At 36.4% G+C, this 22,764-nt stretch overlaps 1 protein-coding gene across 1 annotated transcript in view; it reads left to right on the top strand.

Moving 5' to 3' along the window:
* LOC115220621 (one cut domain family member 2) overlaps positions 1-22,764 on the top strand; it is a gene marked incomplete at its 5' end in the record, with an annotated part of 276,436 nt that overhangs the window by 45,885 nt on the left and 207,787 nt on the right. The window contains one exon of the mRNA XM_036510194.1: positions 569-643. Within this exon, the coding sequence (XP_036366087.1) occupies positions 569-643 (75 nt within the window). The remainder of the gene's footprint in view (positions 1-568; positions 644-22,764) is intronic.

Consider the following 22,764-nt stretch of genomic DNA (forward strand, 5'->3'; position numbering starts at 1 on the left):
TTGGTCTTCACGTAGCATGGTAAGGGCAAGTCTTAAAAGCCATCACATTATAGGCACAAAACATTCATACGTGAAGTGTGGAAACTGAAAGAAGCCTGTCGTATGTGTGTGTGTGTTAGGGGGTGTTTTTCCCCCGACAACAGGCGTCAGTGTGTATATGTCCCTGTAACTTAGAATTTCGGCAAAAGAGATTGGTAGAACATGTAGTAGCCTTAAGGAAAAAATATATGAATATTAGGGTTGATTCATCCAGCTAAAATTCTTCAAGGTGATGCCCCAGCGTAGCCACAATCTAAAGGCTGAAACAAGTAAGCAACAAACAAATAATATGTTAAGAGGATTTTGAAGTATGATCATTTTTCCCTAAAAGTTATTCCACTTTGGAACATTATATATATGTGTGTGTTCTTAGTGAAACATCCTTTTTTCCCCCCATTTTTTTCTTCTCTCCTTTACTTTACAAAGTGTTTGCATTTGGGGGAAGAAGATTTATAAATGGAAGGAGTGTTTAGATGCTGTTTCTGTGTGATGTTGTCACTATTACCTTTTCATTCTTGTATAATTACAGTAGGTTTCAGTGGATACAATCAAACAGATCAGGGGGAGACTACTACACATTGCGAGGATACTGTCAGCCTATTAGGTAGGAGTCTGCTAGTGTTTTGTTGGTCAAGAGTTCTTTCTTGTTATGTTAGCATTTAATGAAATTTAGATATCCCTTTTCCTCTTCCTCCTCTATCTTCTCCAAACAACTCTACTTCCTCTTGTTCTACCTTAACACCGACCTTGTTCTCCTTCCTACTTCTGTGTTGGTCTGTCTTTATGTATCTACCTACCTACCTGCCTCCTTACCCATTCGTTCTAGGTATGATTTATTGTTTAGTAACCATTAATTAATCTACTGCATGGTTATTGTTGGATTTCTTTGCTGGTTATTGTTGTAGCTGTTGTTGTTGTTGTTGTTGCTTGCTAGTTCCAAGCTGTTTCGTTGAAGCCGAATTTTGTTCCAAAACAACCTGTCGGTTGCTTAGTTGCATGTCTTTTTCTTTCTCATGCACACACACACACACACACACATGTATGTGTGTATGTATACATATATCCATATATCTTTTATCTTTTACTTGTTTCAGTCTTAGAGTGTGGCCATGCTGCAGCACTGTCTTGAATAATTTTTTTTGTAGTTGAACAAATCAAACCCAATACTTTTTTTAAGCCTGGTACTTATTTTATCAGTCTCTTTTGCCAAACTGCTAGCTTATGGAGATGTAAACACACCAACGCTGGTTATCAAGCAATGGTGGGAAACAAACAAAACACACACACACACACACACACACATATGACAGGCTTCTTTCAGTTTCCCTCTACTAAATCCACTCACAAGATTATGGATGGCCCGGAGCTATAGTACAAGACACTTGCTCAAGATGCTATGCACTGGCGTTGAACCCCAAACCATGTGGTTGGGAAGCAAGCTTTTTACCATACAGCCACACACACACACACACACACACACGTGCACATATATGGCCTCTGTGGATTAGTAAGACTACAAAGTCCTTTTATTTCTCCAGTGACTCTGCATTATTTGTCTGTGTTATGAAATGTACTATTCAATTCAGATAAGATTCTTTTCTTTTTCTTTCTTTCTTCACAGGGTTACTCTGAATGTGGTTTGTTGTATAAATATTTGCATAGAAATTTACTGATAAGATATAATAATCTTTACTGCTCTTTGATATGAACAGAAGTTTAATTTATTTAGAATATTGGACATTCTCGTCAAAGTTTGGCTGTTCATACAAAGCAAATTCTTACAGACTTTCCTGATAGCTAAGAAACTTCAAGGGAATATTTAATAGTTTAGAAGTATTTTGTTTCACTCAAATTTCTTTCCATCTTTTTTTTTAACCATTTTTTTTCTTCTACAAATAATTTTCTTATACATGACTTGGATAGTTCTAAAAATTTTCTTACTTGCATGAAATGTTTAGATCGATTCTTCTTTGTAGCTTAGCAAATTGACTGTGAAATTTTAAGTTGTGCCAGTCTAAAAGGATTTGCCTTATATTTGCCTGATTCTTACAAATATGTAAAACTATTAGTAAAATTTGACAAATTATGAATGAGATGTTCTTTTTATTTCCTTGTTTTAATCTAATTCCTTTTAATTGATTATCTGTAATTTTCTTGATTATTAAACTTTGGATAAGGAGGCAAGTGCTATTTCGGTATGATAGCTCCTGATGGAATAACTTTGTAATACAGTTTTAATTTTTCATTTTGTGAATTACATTTAAGATATTTCATGTCATGAATGGCAAGAAGTACTGTCAAGAAATGCATGACCATCACAGATTCCTCGTTTTTTTTCTTGAAACATAAAATATAAAAGAAGAATTTAAGGTTACAGTTATTTTGTAAATAGTTAAGAGTAGAATGGAAATGCGTCTTTGGTGAAAGAAACTTTCAGTTCACATTTGTAATCATTTCATTTAATTACTAATTTATCTTAACCCTTTAGTATTCAGATTTTTCAATCAATTAAAAAATTAATCATGAATTATCTTATAACATTGAGATATTGATGATGTAACTGCTTATTTTTAGAATGACATTGTAAGGTAGGTGTGAGAGGCTAGATCTGACCAGGACCAACATAAAATGAGTAGAATATTTGGGCCTGATAGGGCCAGTTTAAATGCTAAAGGGCTAAAGTTATTTCTTTTTCTGTCCCTTTGTTCTCAAAATAAAATTTAAAAAATGAAATAAAACCCTTCAAAAGGGTTAAACTTCATTCCTATTGGAAAAAGAAACAAAAAAATATATATTGTAGTTAGAAGCTGAGGCAATAAAGAAAGAGTTTTCCATTTTTTTTCATTCTTGATATGGGATAAAATATAAGGACCATAATTCCTTGTAATTTACATGTATTTATCTTCTGTCTTTCACTTGTTTTAGTTATTGGACTGCAGCCTGTATCTTTTGTCTCTAAGTGAATGCCAAACGCTTTCACACATCAATGTATTATGGGATTAGAAATATTTTTGAAAACTAGGGCAATTAAAAATGTGTCTGTTACCCCTTTATCAGCTTCATTCCTTTATAGTCCAGAATTCACATAAAATTTTCTATCCCCTCCAACCTCTCCTCGGGGTACAATACTGTCCATTTTGATAAGAAGCTCGACCATTTTCTCTGGCAACCTGTTGCCATTAAGTTTATTGTATGTTAAAAGGATGTTGTAACATCAAAATTATATCAACTGCATTAGTCCTAATCAGTAGAACCCTGTTAGACGATTTCCTCCAAAGTTGCATGAATTTAAGAATCTAGGGTGGGGCAGCAATGAAGGGAGGTAGGTGGTATAATTATTCCGTGCAGTGTTTTATTTTTTTTTTTTGCCTTTCTTTTTTTTTATGTACAGAATAGTATTTTCTTTTTAAATATAATTTCTCATTATCATTCCTTTGGAAACCATTTTCCATGTTTTAACAATGCACTGTTCTTGGAATCTCAAGATTTGATTTTCCCCTGGCAATGTGTCTTGCATTAAGCAAATTCATTTCAATTAGAATATAAAAGGACAATCACCAACAATTGTTTCCTTCATAATTTAAATTAAATAGTTTTGGCATTTAGTTTAATAATCTTATTCTGCAGAGTTGAATGAATAGAGGTGAATTTTAAGGATCTCGATTATTATTATTATTATTATTATTATTATTATTATTATTATTATTATTATTATCATTATCATTATACTCTCTGAAAATCAAACCTCTAATTTAATAATAGCTTATTTCATGCTAAGATATTAAGGTTGATTAAAGCAACAGGCTAGTAGTTTTTGAAAATAAGGTGCTTCCTGTCACAGCGATAGTTTGTCAAAGCCAATAAAAATTTGGGTATTTTTTTTCTTTTTATTATTGTTTTCTTTTATGCACATGAAAGAATTCTTCAGTGTTTATAACAGCAATTTTCTTCTTCGTGCATCTTTCATTGTTTTCTAACTAAATCTGTTGTGTTGTCACTCAGCAATATTATATTGCTAAAACAAGTTTCTGTGAACAAAACGAACCCCTCCCCCCCCAAAAAAAAAGAAAAACCCTTAATGTCACTTTTTCATTTTTTTTTTGCCTTTAGTTTTTTTTTTTTTTTTTTTTTCTCTTACGTACAGAACTAGGTTTATATTATTCCTCGTTATCTTATAGAACAACCTGCAGACATCAGCCTAGAGAAGATGATGATTTAATTTCTGAAAATGCTAGATTTAGCCACCATGACAAATACACACACACACAAACACACACACACATGCACAAACACAAACACATACAATCTCTCTCCTCACTCTCTCTCTCTCTTTCTCTATCTCTCTGTCCTCTCTTTCTCATTAGCTCAGTAACTTGCTCAGGCAATTCTTTCTGTTCTTCACAATCATTATAACTCTCCCTTTTTCCTCTCACTCCTTATTTCTTCCTCTCTCACACACTCTCTCTCTCTCTCTCTCATTAGCTCAGTAACATGCTCAATTTTTTTCATTCCTTCCTATCTTCTTTCTCATCATAATCATCGTTATAATAATACTTGTTACCTCTCTCTCTCTCTCTATCTATCTCTCTCTCTCTCTCTCTATCTATCTCTCTCTCTCTCTCTCTATCTATCTCTCCCATCTCCCTATCTCTCCCTTCTCCCTCTCTCTCTCTCTCTCTAACTTAACAGTTTAGACATTTGCTTGACACAGACATCCAGCACTGCCAAATCAACATGGCTTGTCTCTCCGCTTCTTGCTTCACTGCTAGTATTTTCTTGCTGGCTGAGTCATCTCGTGTGTACTATCCCTTCCTTTTATGCCTTAGGAAAAATAGTGATTCAGATCGGAAAGACTTCTGAATAGAACTCTTAGCAAAAACACAATCTCAATGGGTGCAAATTGCACTGTAGATTTCAGACTATTCACTAACTGACAACTACTTGAAAATATACCACATACATACACCCATATATGTATATGTATATGTGTGTGTGTGTGTATGTATATATATATACATATATATATATATATATATATATAGATATATATATACATACACATATATATATACACACATACATATGTGTGTATGTATATATATATATACATACACATATATATATATACACACATACATATGTGTGTATGTATATATATATATACACACACATACACACATATATGTATATATATGTATACACTTATATATAAAAGCATGTTTACATGTATACATGCCTGTTTGTGTATGTGTGTGTGTGTATACACGCATGCATGCATATGCACACACACACGCACATGCACATATATATACACACACACACAAACATACTGGTATTCAATCTATAACCCATGTGTGTGTGTGTGTCTGTATATCTTTATACATGTATATATATCTCCATCCATCCATCCATTCATCCATCCATATATCTATCTATCTAGCTATCTAACCCAAGCACACACACACACACACACACACACACACACACACACACACACACACTGCTTAGTCAATGTAGAATCCACTATGTTTGCAGCCTGGCATCACAAAAATTGACACGAGAATAAATGACTCCTGGAAAATTAAATAATAAACAATGTTTCCATCGTCACTTGGTTCTATACCCTGGTGAAACATCGCTGCCAATTGCAACTGTGATTACTTTAAATAACATTGTTGCTCTTACTGTTCTGATCATCCCGTCATCATCATCACCATCGTCATCATCACCATCGTGTTCTTCACTACATTGGATTTATCTCTAGTTTATTGATTTAGTTTGAACTGTTTGGTAATACTGTTTATTGTCAGCCCCCCCCCCTCTTTATTCATTATCTGAACCATTTACTGTGTGCTGCGTTGTTTTGTTGCTGTTTTTTTTTTGTTTTTTTTTTTTTTGCTTTTTTTTCTTTCTTTTTGTTTGTTTCTTGGTTATGTTTATCTTGTCAGCAAATGTAGAAAGACATAAATAAATAAACGACTGACTGAAAAGACAGGTCTATTCCAACCGCACATTGCTTATATAATTTCATTCATCAGTACAATACTTTCTCTCAATAGTTATCCCACCACCGCCACCACCACCACCACCACCACCACCACCACACCCTACACCTTACCTTCTTCAGTTACAATTACACTCCCCCCCCACTCCACTCCACTCCACATCACTTTATTTCTTCAGTTGCTTAACAACTACGCATAATTATCTATTTATCTATTGTTCAAGTAGGAATTGGTAATTGTGCAAAGAGATGATTGAGAAGGAAGCATGGCTGTGAAGTTGAGAAGTTCAATTCCCACCATTCCCGGCACTTGCAGTCGCGTCCTGCCAAGTTCAGCCCCATTCCATGGCCAAGCATGTTTCTACCGTGGGCTTCGATTGAACCCTCCACCCATTAATTGCATAAATTGTGCATCTTGTATCTTTTACTTGTTTTACTCATTGGACTGTGGCCATGCTGGGGCACCACCATGAACAAATTAACTGCAGTCCTTCTGGGGGTTTTTTCCTGCTTTTTTTAAAAGTCTGTTACTTATTCTATTGGTCTCTCTAGCTGAACTGCTAAGTTATGGGGACATAGACAAACCAACACTGGTTATCAAGCAGCAGGGTATGTAACAAACGCAAAAACACACACATGCACACCCAGCCATATATATGTATGACAAGCTTCTGCACAGTTTCCATCTACCATCTTCACTCACAAGACTTTGGTCAGCCTGGGGTTATAGTAAGTGACACATGCCAACATTGTCATGCAATGGGACTGAACTTAAAACCATGCTGCTGCCAAAGCAAGCTTTCTTAACCGCTCAGCCATGTCTGTATATTTGTGTTTTTCTGCTTTTTTTTTTTTTTGTTTTACACCTGGTTTAACATCCACGGCTTTTTTTGGTCCTTGAGTGTCTTTAGTGAAGTCCAATTTCTTGCAAGCATTTCAAACAAGGCTTCCAAGATGGGCTTCGTTAAGAGGTCACAGGCAATACCCCTCTCTCTCTCTCTCTTTCTCTCTCTTTGATTAAGCCATTAAAATAATTAACTTCTACCTAACACCGTTTCATCTGTGTCTATCTTCACAACTTTTATTCATCTCTCTCTATATAAACGGCAGTTTGTCTGTGCGTGTTTCTGTGTGTCTGTTTGCTTGTACCCTCACCCTGACCACGGCTTTCAACCGATTCTGATGAAACTTGACACACACATAGCCCAATGTCATAATTCAATAACGCAGCGAAAATTTTGAAAAGTTCCCCCTGTTCTGAAAAAAATCGATAAATTCGACATGGGGTCGACAATCAGAAACATAAACCGCAAAATGTCTGGGGACGCAACTCCACCTTTTTAACTAAAAAAAAAATTTACCATCATTTTTTTCCATTTTTTTGCTATTTTTTGGCTATAACTTTCTAAAAATGCTTTATAGTTATTTCCCTTACAAACCTGAGCAACGCCGGGCGATACTGCTAGTTTGTGTATAAATGGAAGTAAACATTGTGTAAAGAATTTCCTTTTATTTGTTTCCCCATAACTGATTCGCTCAATCGTTCATTCTCCAATTATTTTCTCAAACCTTGTTTACACAGTTATCTATCTAATACCAACGAAGTAAAACTATCAACTCCATTATTTTCAAATACCTTAAGTCTTTCCATTGTCTTGGATTAGTGTTTGGCTGGATTGAATGTTTTCTTGAGAATGGCCAGATTCGTTAGATGATGATGTTGATGATGATGGTGGTGGTGATGATTTATGTCTACTTCAGGGCACAAAATATTCTCTCTCTCTCTCTCTCTCTCTCTCCTTTATGCATTTATGTATGTGTGTATACTTATGTGAATTTAAATACATATAATATAGGCGCAGGAGTGGCTGTGTGGTAAGTAGCTTGCTAACCAACCACATGGTTCCGGGTTCAGTCCCACTGCGTGGCATCTTGGGCAAGTGTCTTCTGCTATAGCCCCCAGGCCGACCAATGCCTTGTGAGTGGATTTGGTAGACGGAAACTGAAAGAAGCCTGTCGTATATATGTATATATATATGTATGTGTGTGTGTGTGTATGTTTTTGTGTGTCTGTGTTTGTCCCCCTAGCATTGCTTGACAACCGATGCTGGTGTGTTTACGGCCCCGTCACTTAGCGGTTCGGCAAAAGAGACCGATAGAATAAGTACTGGGCTTACAAAGAATAAGTCCCGGGATCGATTCGCTCAACTAAAAAAAAAGGCGGTGCTCCAGCATGGCCGCAGTCAAATGACTGAAACAAGTAAAAGAGAAAGAGAAAGATATCTATATATACATGTATGTATGCATGAGAGTTTATATGCGTGTATGTGTTTGTGTGTGTGTGTGTGAAGGCACATGGCTTAGTAGTTAAGGCATTTGGCTGATGATCATAAGGACATGAGCTCGATTTCTGATGGATGTTGTGTCCTTGAATAAGACGCTTCACATTGGCTCCAGTTGACTCAGCTGGCAAAAACGAGTTGTGTCTGTATTTGAAGGGGCCAGTCTCATTACATTCTGTGTCGTGCTGAGTCTCCCTGAGAACCATGGTATGGGTACATGTGACTGTGTGGAGGCACATGGCCTAGTGGTTAGAGCAGTGGACTCGCGGTCGAGGGATCGCAGGTTCGAATCTCAGACCAGGCGATGTGTGTGTTTATGAGCAAAACGCCTTAGCTCCACGCGGCTCCGGCTGAAGGTAATGACGAACTTCTGCTGACTCTTTCGCCACAACTTTCTCTCACTCTTTCCTCCTGCAATTTGCAGCTCACCTGCGATGGACAGGCGTCTCGTCCAGGTGGGGAACCTATACACCAAGAAACCGGGCGTGGCTCGAGAAGGAACAAAAAAAAAAAACATGTGACTGTGGAGTGCTCAGCCACTTGCATGTTAATCTCACTCGCTGGTCGTTCCATTCATCAGATCAACTGAAGCTCACATTGTTGTAACCAGCAGAGTGCCAGTCACACGCACACACACACACACACATATAGTTCCAGCAGACCTAATGAATGCATTACATAAGTGTAACCCGAAACAATCTGTGGTCTATATGCCTATATATAAATATATAAGTAAATTTTCTTACAAGTGTATCAACTTTTACATTCTGATTTTCTTTCATTGCATTTGAAGACCAGTGTTTTTGTTTCGGAGGATAGCGGTATAATATAGGATAAATAAAATGGTAAACGAATATGAGATTAGATTAAGGATTGTAGTAAATATTTCAAATTGATATTATCACCAGAAATGCAAATCTTGAACTGCTAATCATTAAAGATATATAGAGAAGGGATGTGACTTGGCCTGGTGCAGTCTTCTGGCTTCCCAGACCCTAGTTGACCCGTCCAACCCATGCTAGCATGGAAAGCGGATACTAAACGATGATGTTGATGATGATGATGATATATATATATATATATATATATATATATATATAAAACACTTTCCAAAGGGTAAAAGAATCTAAGAGAGAGCGAACATCCTTCCAGTTCTGTGATAAATATATGTGCAAGGACAGGAAAATTTATTTCTGGTTTGGTACCCAGGTGCACATTGAGCCCATCTAGGGTAGGTTGGTCTCTAAACCATGGCAATGACAACTGAGATGGAGAACTGTAATAGAAAACCTGAGGTATGTTGTTCATTAAGTTCGTGGTAGAAATTTGCACCAACTTTCAGCTATCAACATTTCTAAAGTGTGGCTGGTCCTACAAAAACATTCATCGCTGAAAATAAACCCTCTGTGTGGGTAGTTTAATGGCTACCGTATTGGCCGTAAGACCCTCATACATTAAAGCCAACGCGAGAAATCACAACATATTTGTATGTATATATTCTACAATGTTTAGATACATGTAGTTCCATAGCATTGATATAATGTTTATTTTGAGAGAGGAATGTGCATGGTCAAAAGAAGGTACTTTGGGTGTCATTTGAAATACCTCCTGAGACCACAGTTGTTTGAAAGAATCCAGAAAACAGAACGGAAGTAAAATCATTCCTCTAACAATAATTATTATTTTTAATTAACACACAAAGCAAATAATTATAAGTTGAGGGTGGTGGTGGTGGTGCTGGTGGGTCAGTTACTTCAACCTCAGCACTTGACTGTTATTTTATTGACCCTGGAGGGGACGACAGACAGAGTTATCCTTGGTAGGATTTGAGCTAAAAGCATAAAAAAAAAACTGGAGTCACTACTAGAAAGCATTCATTTGTCTGGTATTCGAGCTGGCAGAAACGTTAGCACGCCGGGCGAAATGCTTTATGGTATTTCGTCTGTGTTACGTTGTGAGTTCAAATTCCGCCGAGGTCGACTTTGCCTTTCATCCTTTCGGGGTCAATAAATTAAGTACCAGTTACGCACTGGGGTCGATATAATCGACTTAATACCTATGTCTGTCCTTGTTTGTCCCCTCTGTGTTTAGCCCCTTGTGGGTAATAAAGAAATAGGTATTCTATGCTTCTGCCTATCCACAATACCAGTAATGCTTTTATCAAATTTGTGACAAATTATTAATTCATATACATCAGGTTCACTTATTTTTTTAATGACTTCTTTTTCTTTTCTGTTTCTCCGTTTCTTTGTTCCCAATTCATCGTACGAACGATCTGTGTTATTGCTGTATAGCCCTGAGTCAGTCTTGATTAAGCACACAAGTGAACAACTAGTCACAGTTTACAGATCTGTTGCTCTTTTTATACCATGCCACTGCACAATCCAACATGCATCGTAACAGTTGCTTTCTGCGCAGTCAATCTGCAAACAGAAGCCGAATAGTCATCGTCATCATCATCATTGTTTTAATGTCTACTTTCCCAATGCTTGGATGGTTGTGATGGAATTTATTCAGGGCAAATTGGCTATAGCTGGATGCCCTTCCAGTTACCAACTCTGACCAGTTCCCAAGCAAGGTAATATTTCCCCATGGCCAGACATGTTCCCGCAGAGTATTGGAAAGGAATCACATTCATTCACAACAATCATGCAATATCAAGACAACACACACACACACACACAAACACGCACACACATGGGACTTCTTTCAGTTTCCCTCTACCAAATCTACTCACAAGGCTTTCTTTGGTTTACCCAAGGTTATGGTAGAAGACACTTGGTGTGCAGTGGAGCTGACCCCAAGACTAAATTGTTTGGCTGAAGAAAGTTTTTAAACACAGCCATGCCAGTGCCTGTATAGCTTAAAGTGTAGTTTAAAACTTGCATTCATTGTAATCATAAATTTCAGGTTCTTATTTTAACAATGGTATCAAAGATTTTGGGCCTGGAACCCAAACTTGCTCATGCCTTTGTTTCATTTGAAAAAAGAAATGAGTTATTGGAAAGCCAAATTTTTTACATTTCTTTCTTTTCCTGTTTTTCTTTTTGTTTTGCTATTTTTATTTCAGGTTATCCCCTCCCCCCACATTTTTTTTTTTTTTGTTTACTATAAATCTGAAAGATTCTATATATGTAAGAACTTTACACAGTATTGATGATATATTTCAGTGTAAGCCGAGTGTGTTTATAAATTTAATCTGTACCCCCTTATTATGTGTAAATATACCTAATCCTTTTGCTATCAACCTGTTTCATACTGCCCCAGGATCTCTCATACACACTTCCTGTTTCAAACTGATCTCAGTTAAAACCTTCTGTTGAAATTTCTTGTTAATTTATTTTCCAAACACCAGTTTATTTATTACTCTTTTTACTCTTTACTCTTTTACTTGTTTCAGTCATTTGACTGCGGCCATGCTGGAGCACCGCCTTTAGTCGAGCAAATCGACCCCAGGACTTATTCTTTGTAAGCCCAGTACTTATTCTATCGGTCTCTTTTGCCGAACCGCTAAGTGACGGAGACGTAAACACACCAGCATCGGTTGTCAAACAATGCTGGTAGGGCAAACACAGATACACAAACATATACACACACACTTATATATATATATATATATACATATATACGACAGGCTTCTTTCAGTTTCCGTCTACCAAATCCACTCACAAGGCATTGGTCGGCCCGGGGCTATAGCAGAAGACACTTGCCTAAGATGCCACGCAGTGGGACTGAACCCGGAACCATGTGGTTGGTTAGCAAGCTACTTACCACACAGCCACTCCTGCACCTATTACAAAGTTATTTATTAAATTCTTCATTATTTTACAAAATTAATTGAAACAAGAGGCAGAGTATTTCATCCACTCACAAGGCATTGGTCGGCCCGGGGCTATAGCAGAAGACACTTGCCTAAGATGCCACGCAGTGGGACTGAACCCGGAACCATGTGGTTGGTTAGCAAGCTACTTACCACACAGCCACTCCTGCACCTATTACAAAGTTATTTATTAAATTCTTCATTATTTTACAAAATTAATTGAAACAAGAGGCAGAGTATTTCAACAAAAATATGGTTAACAAAAGGGTTAAAAAGTAAATATTCAGAACAATTCTATCTTCATTACAAAAGCTCTGTGTTTTTCCTTTTTTTTTTTCTATTTGTTTGTTTCTCTTCACTCCATTCTTTCCGCTAATAGTAAACAGAATCTGTCTGGTAGTTACTCGATTGCAAAGTTTATCTGTTGAGTTGGCTTTATCAGGATGTTTGGAAAATGTAGACTGTGCATCTTCTGTTTGTCTAATTAGTTGACAGTCTGCAAGTCTGGCCAATGTCAGAATCACTACTCTGTTGCTGCTGCTGCTGCTGCTGCTGCTGCTGCTGCTGCCATATCTGCTACTACTGCTGCTGTTGCTACTGTATTCTGATATCATATAGTTCAGTTCACCTATTTCCCAATGAGCAAGCTTTGTTGGTAATGGTAATGGTCACTGAAAATTCAAAAAAAAAAAAGGAATATATATATTTATATATACATACATATATATATATATGTGTGTATTTATTTATTTTTCATTTCACTGGTTGAGATATCAAAGTGATTTTTAAACCCCTACAAGAAACAGGATATCCCAATAAATGTGTACTGCTGCTGTACTATGAACGATGACTCTCTAGAGGTGAAGGACAAGATGGTAGGAAAGAGAGAAGGAGAGAGCGTGAAGGAGAGAGAATGGCTTCATCTTGTTTCATTTCAATTCCTTCCTGTTCTTGCGATTGCTTTCTATCTACTCCACTCATACTTTTTCTTTCTCTCTTTCACCTTCCTTCTTCTCTTTCCATCATGCAGTTCCTCATGTGATCAGCTTCTCTCCCTCTCTCTCTCTCTCTCCCTCTCATTCTTCCTTCTTTCCTTATTCCTTTTGATTCCACTTTCTTGCTCTCCATTTCTGCTTTTCTTTCTATCATACACCTCTCTCTCTCTCTCTCTCACACACACTTCCTCTCCCTTCATTGCACATTTTCTCTCTTTCTCTTAGATTTCTTTTGTCTTCCACTCACACACTTCTTTCTTCTCTCTCTCTCTCTCTTTTCTTCTCTCAACTTATAACATTCTTCCCCATCCCCCTCTCTCTCTCTCTCTCTCAATCTGTCCTTTCCATATTCAGTTTTTCTCTCAATCCATCATTCACCTCTGATAATCAAACACTTCTCCACAAAATCCTTTCTCTTCTTTCTCTCTCTCTCTCACTATGTTCTGACAACCTTTCTCTAATCATTCTTCCCATCATAATATATCCATCTCCCTATCTCTCCAGTCTAATCAGGAATCTCCTCTAATCCTAGTCTAAAATACTCTATTTTCTAAACCCATTACCTGCTGCTACTTTACTCATTAATTCTTATTAACATTAGCTTCTTTATGCAATATCTTCCCCTTTTATTGTCACACAATATTTCTAATTGGCAGAGTTTTATTTCAAACTGCTTTGCCAGTTGACTCTTCACCTCACTGAATCTATCCATTTCTTCTTCTCCACAAGAGTCCAAAAAGTTAGTCTTAACAATCATCATCATCATTATCATCAATCTACTTGCCATATTTTACTGCAATAGATTTAATTAAATTGCAAGAGTTTTTGGTTTGTTTTCTTCTTAAATTTTCCCTTTTTAATTCCAGTTTTATATTCTGCTTCCTTTTCAATAGAAATTATAGTCTATCTTATAATTTTGGTTCAAATCAGATTCCAATTTACCATATTTAATGGCTCTCCAGATGCACCTTTATCCAAAAAAACAAAAGAAGAAGAAAGAAATGGTTGTTTCAACAAAAAAGAAAGTCGCCCTGGGTCCTATATTTGAAGTTAATTTCCCACCCACCCCCATAAGCTGTAAAGCACCCAAAAAATTTTTTCCCTAAATATGCACCATTGAAATTATGTTGCGACTAATAATATACCAGTGTATCTTTTATGCCACAATTCTTGGTCCCCCATTCCTACCTTGAGGTCCTGGGTTCATTTCTGGCCAGTGTCTGTAATCAGCTTCTACAATACACAAAATATACACATACGATTTTTTAAACACACAATTCTTAATAATATTTGATTATAAAAATATAACAGGATTTTTTAAACATGGAATAGTTATGAAGGTCCTTCTGTGTAAAATAGGACTGAAAGGGGTCCAGTGTTAAATACAGTTGAGAACCAGTGCGCTAACCCTTTAGTATTTAAAGCAGTCATATCTCATCAAATATTGTTTTATATTGAAACTGGCCAGATCCAGCCTCTCACACCTACCCTACAATGTCATTCTAAAAATAAACAGTCACATCAAAACAGTGTAGTAAATAAATAAGCTTTAAATTTGATGGAGAAATCTGGACACTGGAGGGTTAAGACTAAAGGAGAGAGAGAGAGAGAGAAAGAAAGAAAAATAAAACTGTGGTAACAAAACAGTCGAAAAGCTATCAAAAGTACAATTTACGATTGGCTGAGAAAGGAAGGAAATGCAGTGTACTCAGAAGGCCACACTGTACTCCAATTAATAAATCACTGCATATCAAGAGAGGTGCTTCTTTACTAGGCAGAGGCATGGTCTGTGTGAGCCACTGGATCTATAGATTACTCAAAGTTGTTCAACTAATAACCTACATGTCATATGTTTGGGATTCATCATTATTATTGTTGTTGTTGTTGTTGTAATTGAGGCAGTGAACTTGCAGAATTGTTAGCACACAGACAAAATCTTTTTGGTATTTACATTCTGAGTGCAGATTCGAAGGTCGTCTTTGCTTTTCCTCCTTCTGGAGTCTATAAAATGTGTAAGAATTGTGAGCATTGGGGCCGATGCAATTGACTTGCCATGACCTGAAAAACTATCAGGCCTTTGTGCCAAAATTATTATATTATTATTGTTGTTATTGCTGTTATTGTTATTTAGTCAGAGCTGTGACTGTGATCTTTACCAGCTCTCCAGTACTGAAGCAGCTCAAACAGCTGTGTATCAACTCTAGGCTAGACACAAACACACACAGGTACACGCACACACACACAAACACACACATGGCCACTATTTAAATGTAGGTGCAGGCATGGTTGTGTGGTAAGAAGATAGTTTCCCAACCACATGGTTCTGGGTTCAGTCCCACTACGTGGCTCCTTTGGCAAGTGTCTTCTACTACAGCCTTGGGTCGACCAAAGCCTTGTGAGTGGATTTGGTTGGTGGAAACTGAAAGAAGCCCATCATATATATATATATATATATATGTATGTATTTGTGTGTCTGTGTTTGTACCCTCACCATCGCTTGACAACCGATGTTGGTGTGTTTATGTCTCTGTAACTTACCAGTTCAGCAAAAAAGAGTGATAGAATAAGTACTAGGCTTACAAAGAATAAGTCCTGGGGTCGATTTGTTCAACAAAAGACAGTACTCCAACATGGCCACAGTCAAGTGACTGAAACAAGTAAAAGAATATATATGTATGCATATATTTATATATACATATATATATATATATATATATATATATGTACACACACACACACACACACACACACACACACACATAAACTTCTGCATGGGTTCTACCTGCAAAATTCCATTCATAACTCAAAGTCTATGCTATTGAATTGTGGGATTGCTGCTAGAACTATGTGGTCACAAACCAAACTTCATAACGACACAGATTTCAGTAACGATTTAAATTAGATTCAGCGTTGTGAGTGAGGGCGGGAGAATATTATTAGTTGGTGCTATACCTGTTAAGTGGAAACTTATAAATTCAAAATTACAGGTAAATTGCTATTGATTAACCACCTTGTGGTGTATCGTTTGTCATTTTATATTAAATTAGCTTAACCTATCTTAAAACTTTAAACAATTAGTATCATGATTTAATTAAAAATAAAAGGACCATGAAACAGCCTGGTTCTCATCTGCAAAGTTTGATGCTGGATCCAAGCTAGGGAAGATGGTTTTACTCTTTCTGTTTTTTATTTATTTTGTTTGTGACCTTACTTTATCAGTCTGGGACTTCAGCTGTCAGAATGTTATATTACAACAGTGAGGTGGCGAGCTGGCAGAAACGTTAGCACGCCGGCCGGAATGCCTAGCAGTATTTCGGCTGCCGTTACATTCTGAGTTCAAATTCCGCCGAGGTTGTCTTTGCCTTTCATCCTTTCGGGGTCAATAAATAAAGTACCAGTTACGCACTGGGGTCTGTCTTTGTTTGTCCCCTCTACATTTAGCCCTTTGTAGGCAATAAAGAAATATATATTACAACAGTGATCATAAGTAACAGAGATGTGTGTGTGTGATAAGGGGAGAAGGTGTGGGGGAAGAAAAAGTTCTGATGTTTAGGGTGACTTTCAGTAGAACTTGATTATTGGCTGTTCGTTACTAAATTACTCAAAAAGAAAGCTTAGTATTTCATTTGAAAATAATTTAATGTACAGCATTATTATGATATATATACGTATATATATATATAATCAAAATAAGCAACAAGGATATCCAAGGTAGTGTAGTACAATTGTTTCATGCTACTTCATTTTATTAAACAATTGTACTACACTACCTTGGATATCCTTGTTGCTTATTTTGATTATAATCACCCCATTTGGTTTATATGGATAATACCATACAAAATTCTGATGCCTTTAACTTAAGTACCATATTCATCTGAATCTAAATATATATATATATATATATATATATATATATGTGCACGTGTGTGATTATGTGTCATAATCAAGTTGTTGTTTTTTTTAATCTTCTGTTACTCATTTCAATCATTGGACTGCGGCCATGCTAGGGCCCTGCCTTGAAGGGTTTAGTTGACCAAATTGCCATCAGTACTTATTCTTCCTTTTTTAAGCCTGGTACTTGCTCTCTTGGTCTCTTTCACTGAACCTCTAAGTTACAGGGTCATAAACAAACCAACATCAGTTGCCAAGCAGTAGCAGACACATACACACGCACACACATTCAATGGCCTAAGAATCTACTACCCAAATCAACTATCAAGATTTTGTTCAGCCTGGGACTATAGTGGAAGACACTTGTTCAAGGTACAATACAGCAGGACAGAATGAAGAACCATGTGTTTGGAAAGCAAACTTCTTACCACACAGCTATATCTGCACCTATGTATATATATATATAAAGAAAACAAAAAATGGAACAAGAACGTAACAGGTGACAACAAAACATCCGGACAGTTAGATGATACAAAAAAGGACAGGAAAAAACAAGGACAGGTCATTCAGGGCTTCCTATCCTCAGTCAAGCACCAGATCATCATTGCAATTTCGGCTGATATATATATATATATATATATATATATATATATATATATATATATATATATATATATATATATGTATACTTTACATACATATTACTTCAAATTCTCAAAGTTTCTAAATTCTAATAATGTAATCAACAATATCTATATCTATCTATCTATATATATATATATATTGTTGATTACATTATTAGAATTTAAAAACTTTGAGAATGTGAAATAATTCTTTTAGGACTGGTGAATCTTGAAGCAAATAAATCTATAAATAATACCATTTAAGTATTGGGTTAAAAAAAACTCCTTGAAGGAAGAAGTCAAAGGCTGCCTGTGGCACTTGATCTCACATCTCCCACAAATATTATATATTGCAAATACATAAATGTATTTTTTTTTGTGTGTAAAGTTTATAGAAATGCTTTATAGATTTGAATATACTACAATGTTACATTGGTATAAAATAAGTGAACCTAGTCAAAGAATTATCTTTTAGTTGGTATGAATGTAGTCCAACTGGTGTGTGTGTGTGTGTGTGTGTGTGTGTGTGTGTGTGTGTGCATTTGTGTGCACATGCATGCATGTATGAACACACAATGTGGTGTGACATGCACAGTTGAAGAATATGGGTCATTGCGATAAAGGCCAGATGGAATTCTTTCTCTCACTCACTCTCCCTCTCTACAGAATTCTCTGCAAGCCTACAAGAGATTCTCTACATAGTCACTGCTAGAAATTACTGTAAAATTTCCCCCTTGATAGCATTTAAAAACAAAAAAAAAAAAAGAGAAAAGAATGATGATACATAAATAAATAAATATCACATTAGATAATATAATCTTAGTTATATTATATCTCTGATGCCGTTGATCATGGGCTCTATTGAATCGAGATTAGCCTGGGGCTAAAGAAAAACAAATTTTTACATTTACCAGCATATTGTGTGCATACACATATATTTACACTTGCACATACATATATAAATACACACGTATACACACACACACACGTACATTTGTATTTAAATGCTAGTAAGAGTTATTTCTCATTTCTATTCTGAAGACTATCACAACTCTGACTGTCCCAGCCTGAAAACTCCGATGCTAATTAATCAGTCTTTTCTCTCTATTTAGTTCCATTGCATTGTCTTATTCCTTCCTTTTTGTTGAATTAAGAGAGAGAGAGAGAGGAGAGAGAAAGAGAGAGTATATTCTACCTATGTTAACCTGCTCCGTCTCTCTCTTTTCTTCATCACTATCCACCCTCCCTTCCTTGTATCAATTGAGTTAGACTGAAATGATTTTGGCTGGCTAGCAGGTTTGTCTGGTGGGCCGAGTGTCTGATTGACTGGATGGCTGGATGGCTGGCGGGCTGGCAGGCAGGCAGGCTGGCAGGCTGGCAGGCTGGCTGGCTGGCTGGCTGGCTGGTTGGTTGGTTGGTTGGTGCGTTGGCTGCCTGTCTAACTGGCTGCCAGGTTGGTTGGTTGGTTGGTTGGCTTGGAGTGTGTGTATAGTATGACCCAGTTTTGTGAATGATGCACTCTCTCCATTCTCCCTGTGCTGCCAGTATCACAACATGGCAGTAGATGTAGTACAGTAGCAGAAAGAGCAGAAGCAGCTCACAACACTTCTTTCTTTCCTTCCCTCCCTCTCTCTCTCTCTCTCTCTCTCTCTCTCTTACTTATTCTCTTTTCTGCTGGAATCTGCCTCTCCAATTCTACTTTCACTTTCGTTTCTGTATTCATATATATATATATATATATATGTATATATATATTCTCTCTCTCTCTCTCTCTAATTGCTGCTGCTTCCTTTGCTTAGTTTTGCACCACTCCATCATCTCACTCTCCGACACTCACGTGTTTTATTCTGTGCTTCAGTTATTGACTTCTCTCTGTATTTCCTGCTCCTTCGTATGAAATTCAATTCTTTAATAGGCAATTTGAATGTCCCTCTTTAGAGTCTGTATCTCTCTTACCCTAGTGCTAGTGGTGGTGGTGGTGGTGGTGATGTCAGTAATAATGATGATGATGATGATGATAGTGGCGATGGTGATGATAATAGTAATGATGATGATGATGATGATGACATGAATGCATCAAATATAGTTCACTTGCTACTAGCATCTGCATCATCTCCAGTTCCACACTTTCCTTGTCTTGCTAGCTACACCGCAAGACTACAACTAAAGATTCCACTGAATTATTATTATTATTAGTTTCATTATTATTATCAGCAGCAGCAGCAGCATTGTTGTTGTTGTTATTATTATTATTCTTATAGATGTTCAATTAAAACAAAATTTCTTATTTTATTTTTCATCCGTCTTTCTTACTCATGGAAATATACTTATTATTCCCACAAGACATTTATTGCAAGTGATGTGTGTGTTTTGTATTTCTACTTTTAACAATAAACTTAATATAACTGAAGTTTGTCACTTAAATATCTACATTCTTCCCCCCCTCTCTCCACTCTCTCTCTCTCTTTTATTATTACTATTACTACATGTCTTACAGACACACATATACGTTTATGGGAATGTGTGTGTGTGTCTGTGTATACACACATGCACAGAAACCAATACACATAACCACATACATGCTATGCGTATTTGTATTTAATTTGTTAACCTCAGTTTTGTGTGTGTGTGTGTGTGGATATTCTAAAGTGTTAGAATTAAAATTGTTGAAATATTTCACAACGGTTCAGATTCATAGGAGATAGGATAGGATTATAGCTTTCTTAACTTTTCACACACAGGAAACAGTTTGTTAATTATGCATCATGTTATTGGTAAATTTGGAATTCTTCTGTTAACCGAATTATTGTACATTTCCTCCAGATTAACTCAGTCTGATGGCTTCAAAATCACTGCAAGATATCTTTAACTAGCTATTTGATTGGCCTACAGTTACCTATGGTAGAACATAAGGTGTATCATTTGTGTAAGTGATTTTTAAAAAAAACAAAAAAAAAACTAGGAAGTATTGCTTCCTCTTTCATATGGATCCGTTCATAGAAAGACAAGTCTTCTTGCTTCATTTGATCTTCGCAGGTCCTGACACATTGATGAGTAATGATGCGTTGACAAATTGAATTTAGAAATTCACCAGGAGAAGATCTGGTTTCGGGTGTTTTTTTTCTTCTTACTTTTATTTTTATATGCAGAATGAAAGTGGATATGTGAATATTTAAGCTAGATTTTTACTTTTTAAAACTTTTTTTTTAACGAGTCAACTTATTTAGAAAAACAATATTTTGTCATTGTTAAATATCTCTTCTGAAAATCATCATCACCTTCATTATCATCATCATCTTTAATGTCCATCATCCATACTGGCATGGCTGGTTGGATGGTTTGACAGAATCTGACATGTGTGAGGATTGCATTGTGTTCCATCATCTGCTTTGGAATGGTTTCTAAAGATGGATGTCCTTCCTAATGTCAACTACTTTCCAGTGTGAACCTCTTTTCCATTGCACCAGCCCTAGTGGGGTCACTGTGTATGTCACAAGACCAAAATCCACTTCAAAGGAGTGGGACAACAGTAGACAGGGCTGCAACTTTATGTTTGGTGATGAGAGGTTAAAATATGAAATAAGGAGTTGGAACAGTTTCTTGTTCCTTGCTGTAGAGGGACTCAATGGTTACTTGCATTGTAAATGTGTGGGTAGGAATTATCAAGGTAAAGCTGGAAAAGGTGGTAAAATAGAGGGTGATGACATGTCAGAGTGGAGTCTTAAGGTAGAAAGTCTTGGCAACTAGCCACAAACACATCACACCTGTGCATACTCATATTTCTTTTTATACATGTTAATGTGCATTTAAAAAATGTTTAATTCAGTTGCAGAAATTTATTGTATGTAATTGTTTTGCAAAGTTTAAGAGTATGATGATATTTGCCATTTACTCCAGTAAAGGTCCTACTTCTAGGTGGTTGCTTGACTTGTTAGAAATAGAGACCAAATTTTCTTAAATTACACTCTAACTTTCTTGGAAAAGAGATAGACACTTTGGATGTTATAGTCATAAATTTGCTCTAAAAGACCAGATAATCCTGGTTTGTATTCCTTTTATCATAACTCTACTCAACAACTAGTTGAGTCCCTTGTAATTCAGTAGCTCATTTAACTTTTTTCCTACACCATTGAGAATAACTTTGAAACAAATTTCCAGATATAAAAGCTCTCTCTCTCTCTCCTATGTATATATATATATATATATACACACACACACATTGCTTTATTTAAATATTTTTTCCCCATTCCTTAATATGAAAATTCATTTCTGAAAATGCCAGTCAGTGGAATTCCATTATTAATAGAAGAAAAATATAAACTCGTTATATTTAACTAAACTGCCAACATTATTAATTTTTTTCTCAGTTTCTATGTTCATACATAGATACTTATATATATGTAAAATGCAGACATACTTTTGTAGCTGTGTTCATACTTATGTATATATAAAACAATTGTTTATTTTGTGTCTGTTTTCCATGCTTGTAAGAGTTGGGAAAATACATTGAGACATTGTTTTACAACCAGATGCCCTTCCTGATGCTAAACCACACCTCTTTTAAGATGGCTTTCAAGGCTCAAAATGCTGAGACAATCTGTTAACAGGAGAAACTGACATCAACAAAGCTTACTGCACTTTCATTACAAACAGATGCAGATGTAAACAAACACATAACATGCATATACATACTCTTTTACTCTTTTACTTGTTTCAGTTATTTGACTGCGGCCATGCTGGAGCACCGCCTTTAGTCGAGCAATCGACCCCGGGACTTAATCTTTGTAAGCCCAATACTTATTCTATCGGTCTCTTTTGCCGAACAGCTAAGTGACGGGGACGTAAACACACCAGCATCGGTTGTCAAGCAATGCTAGGGGGAGAAACACAGACACACAAACACATATATATACATATATACGACAGGCTTCTTTCAGTTTCCGTCTACCAAATCCACTCACAAGGCATTGGTCGGCCCGGGGCTATAGCAGAAAACACTTGCCCAAGATGCCACGCAGTGGGACTGAACCTGGAACCATGTGGTTGGTTA

The sequence above is a fragment of the Octopus sinensis genome, linkage group LG16, assembly GCF_006345805.1.
Source record: "Octopus sinensis linkage group LG16, ASM634580v1, whole genome shotgun sequence".
Classification (NCBI taxonomy): domain Eukaryota; kingdom Metazoa; phylum Mollusca; class Cephalopoda; order Octopoda; family Octopodidae; genus Octopus; species Octopus sinensis.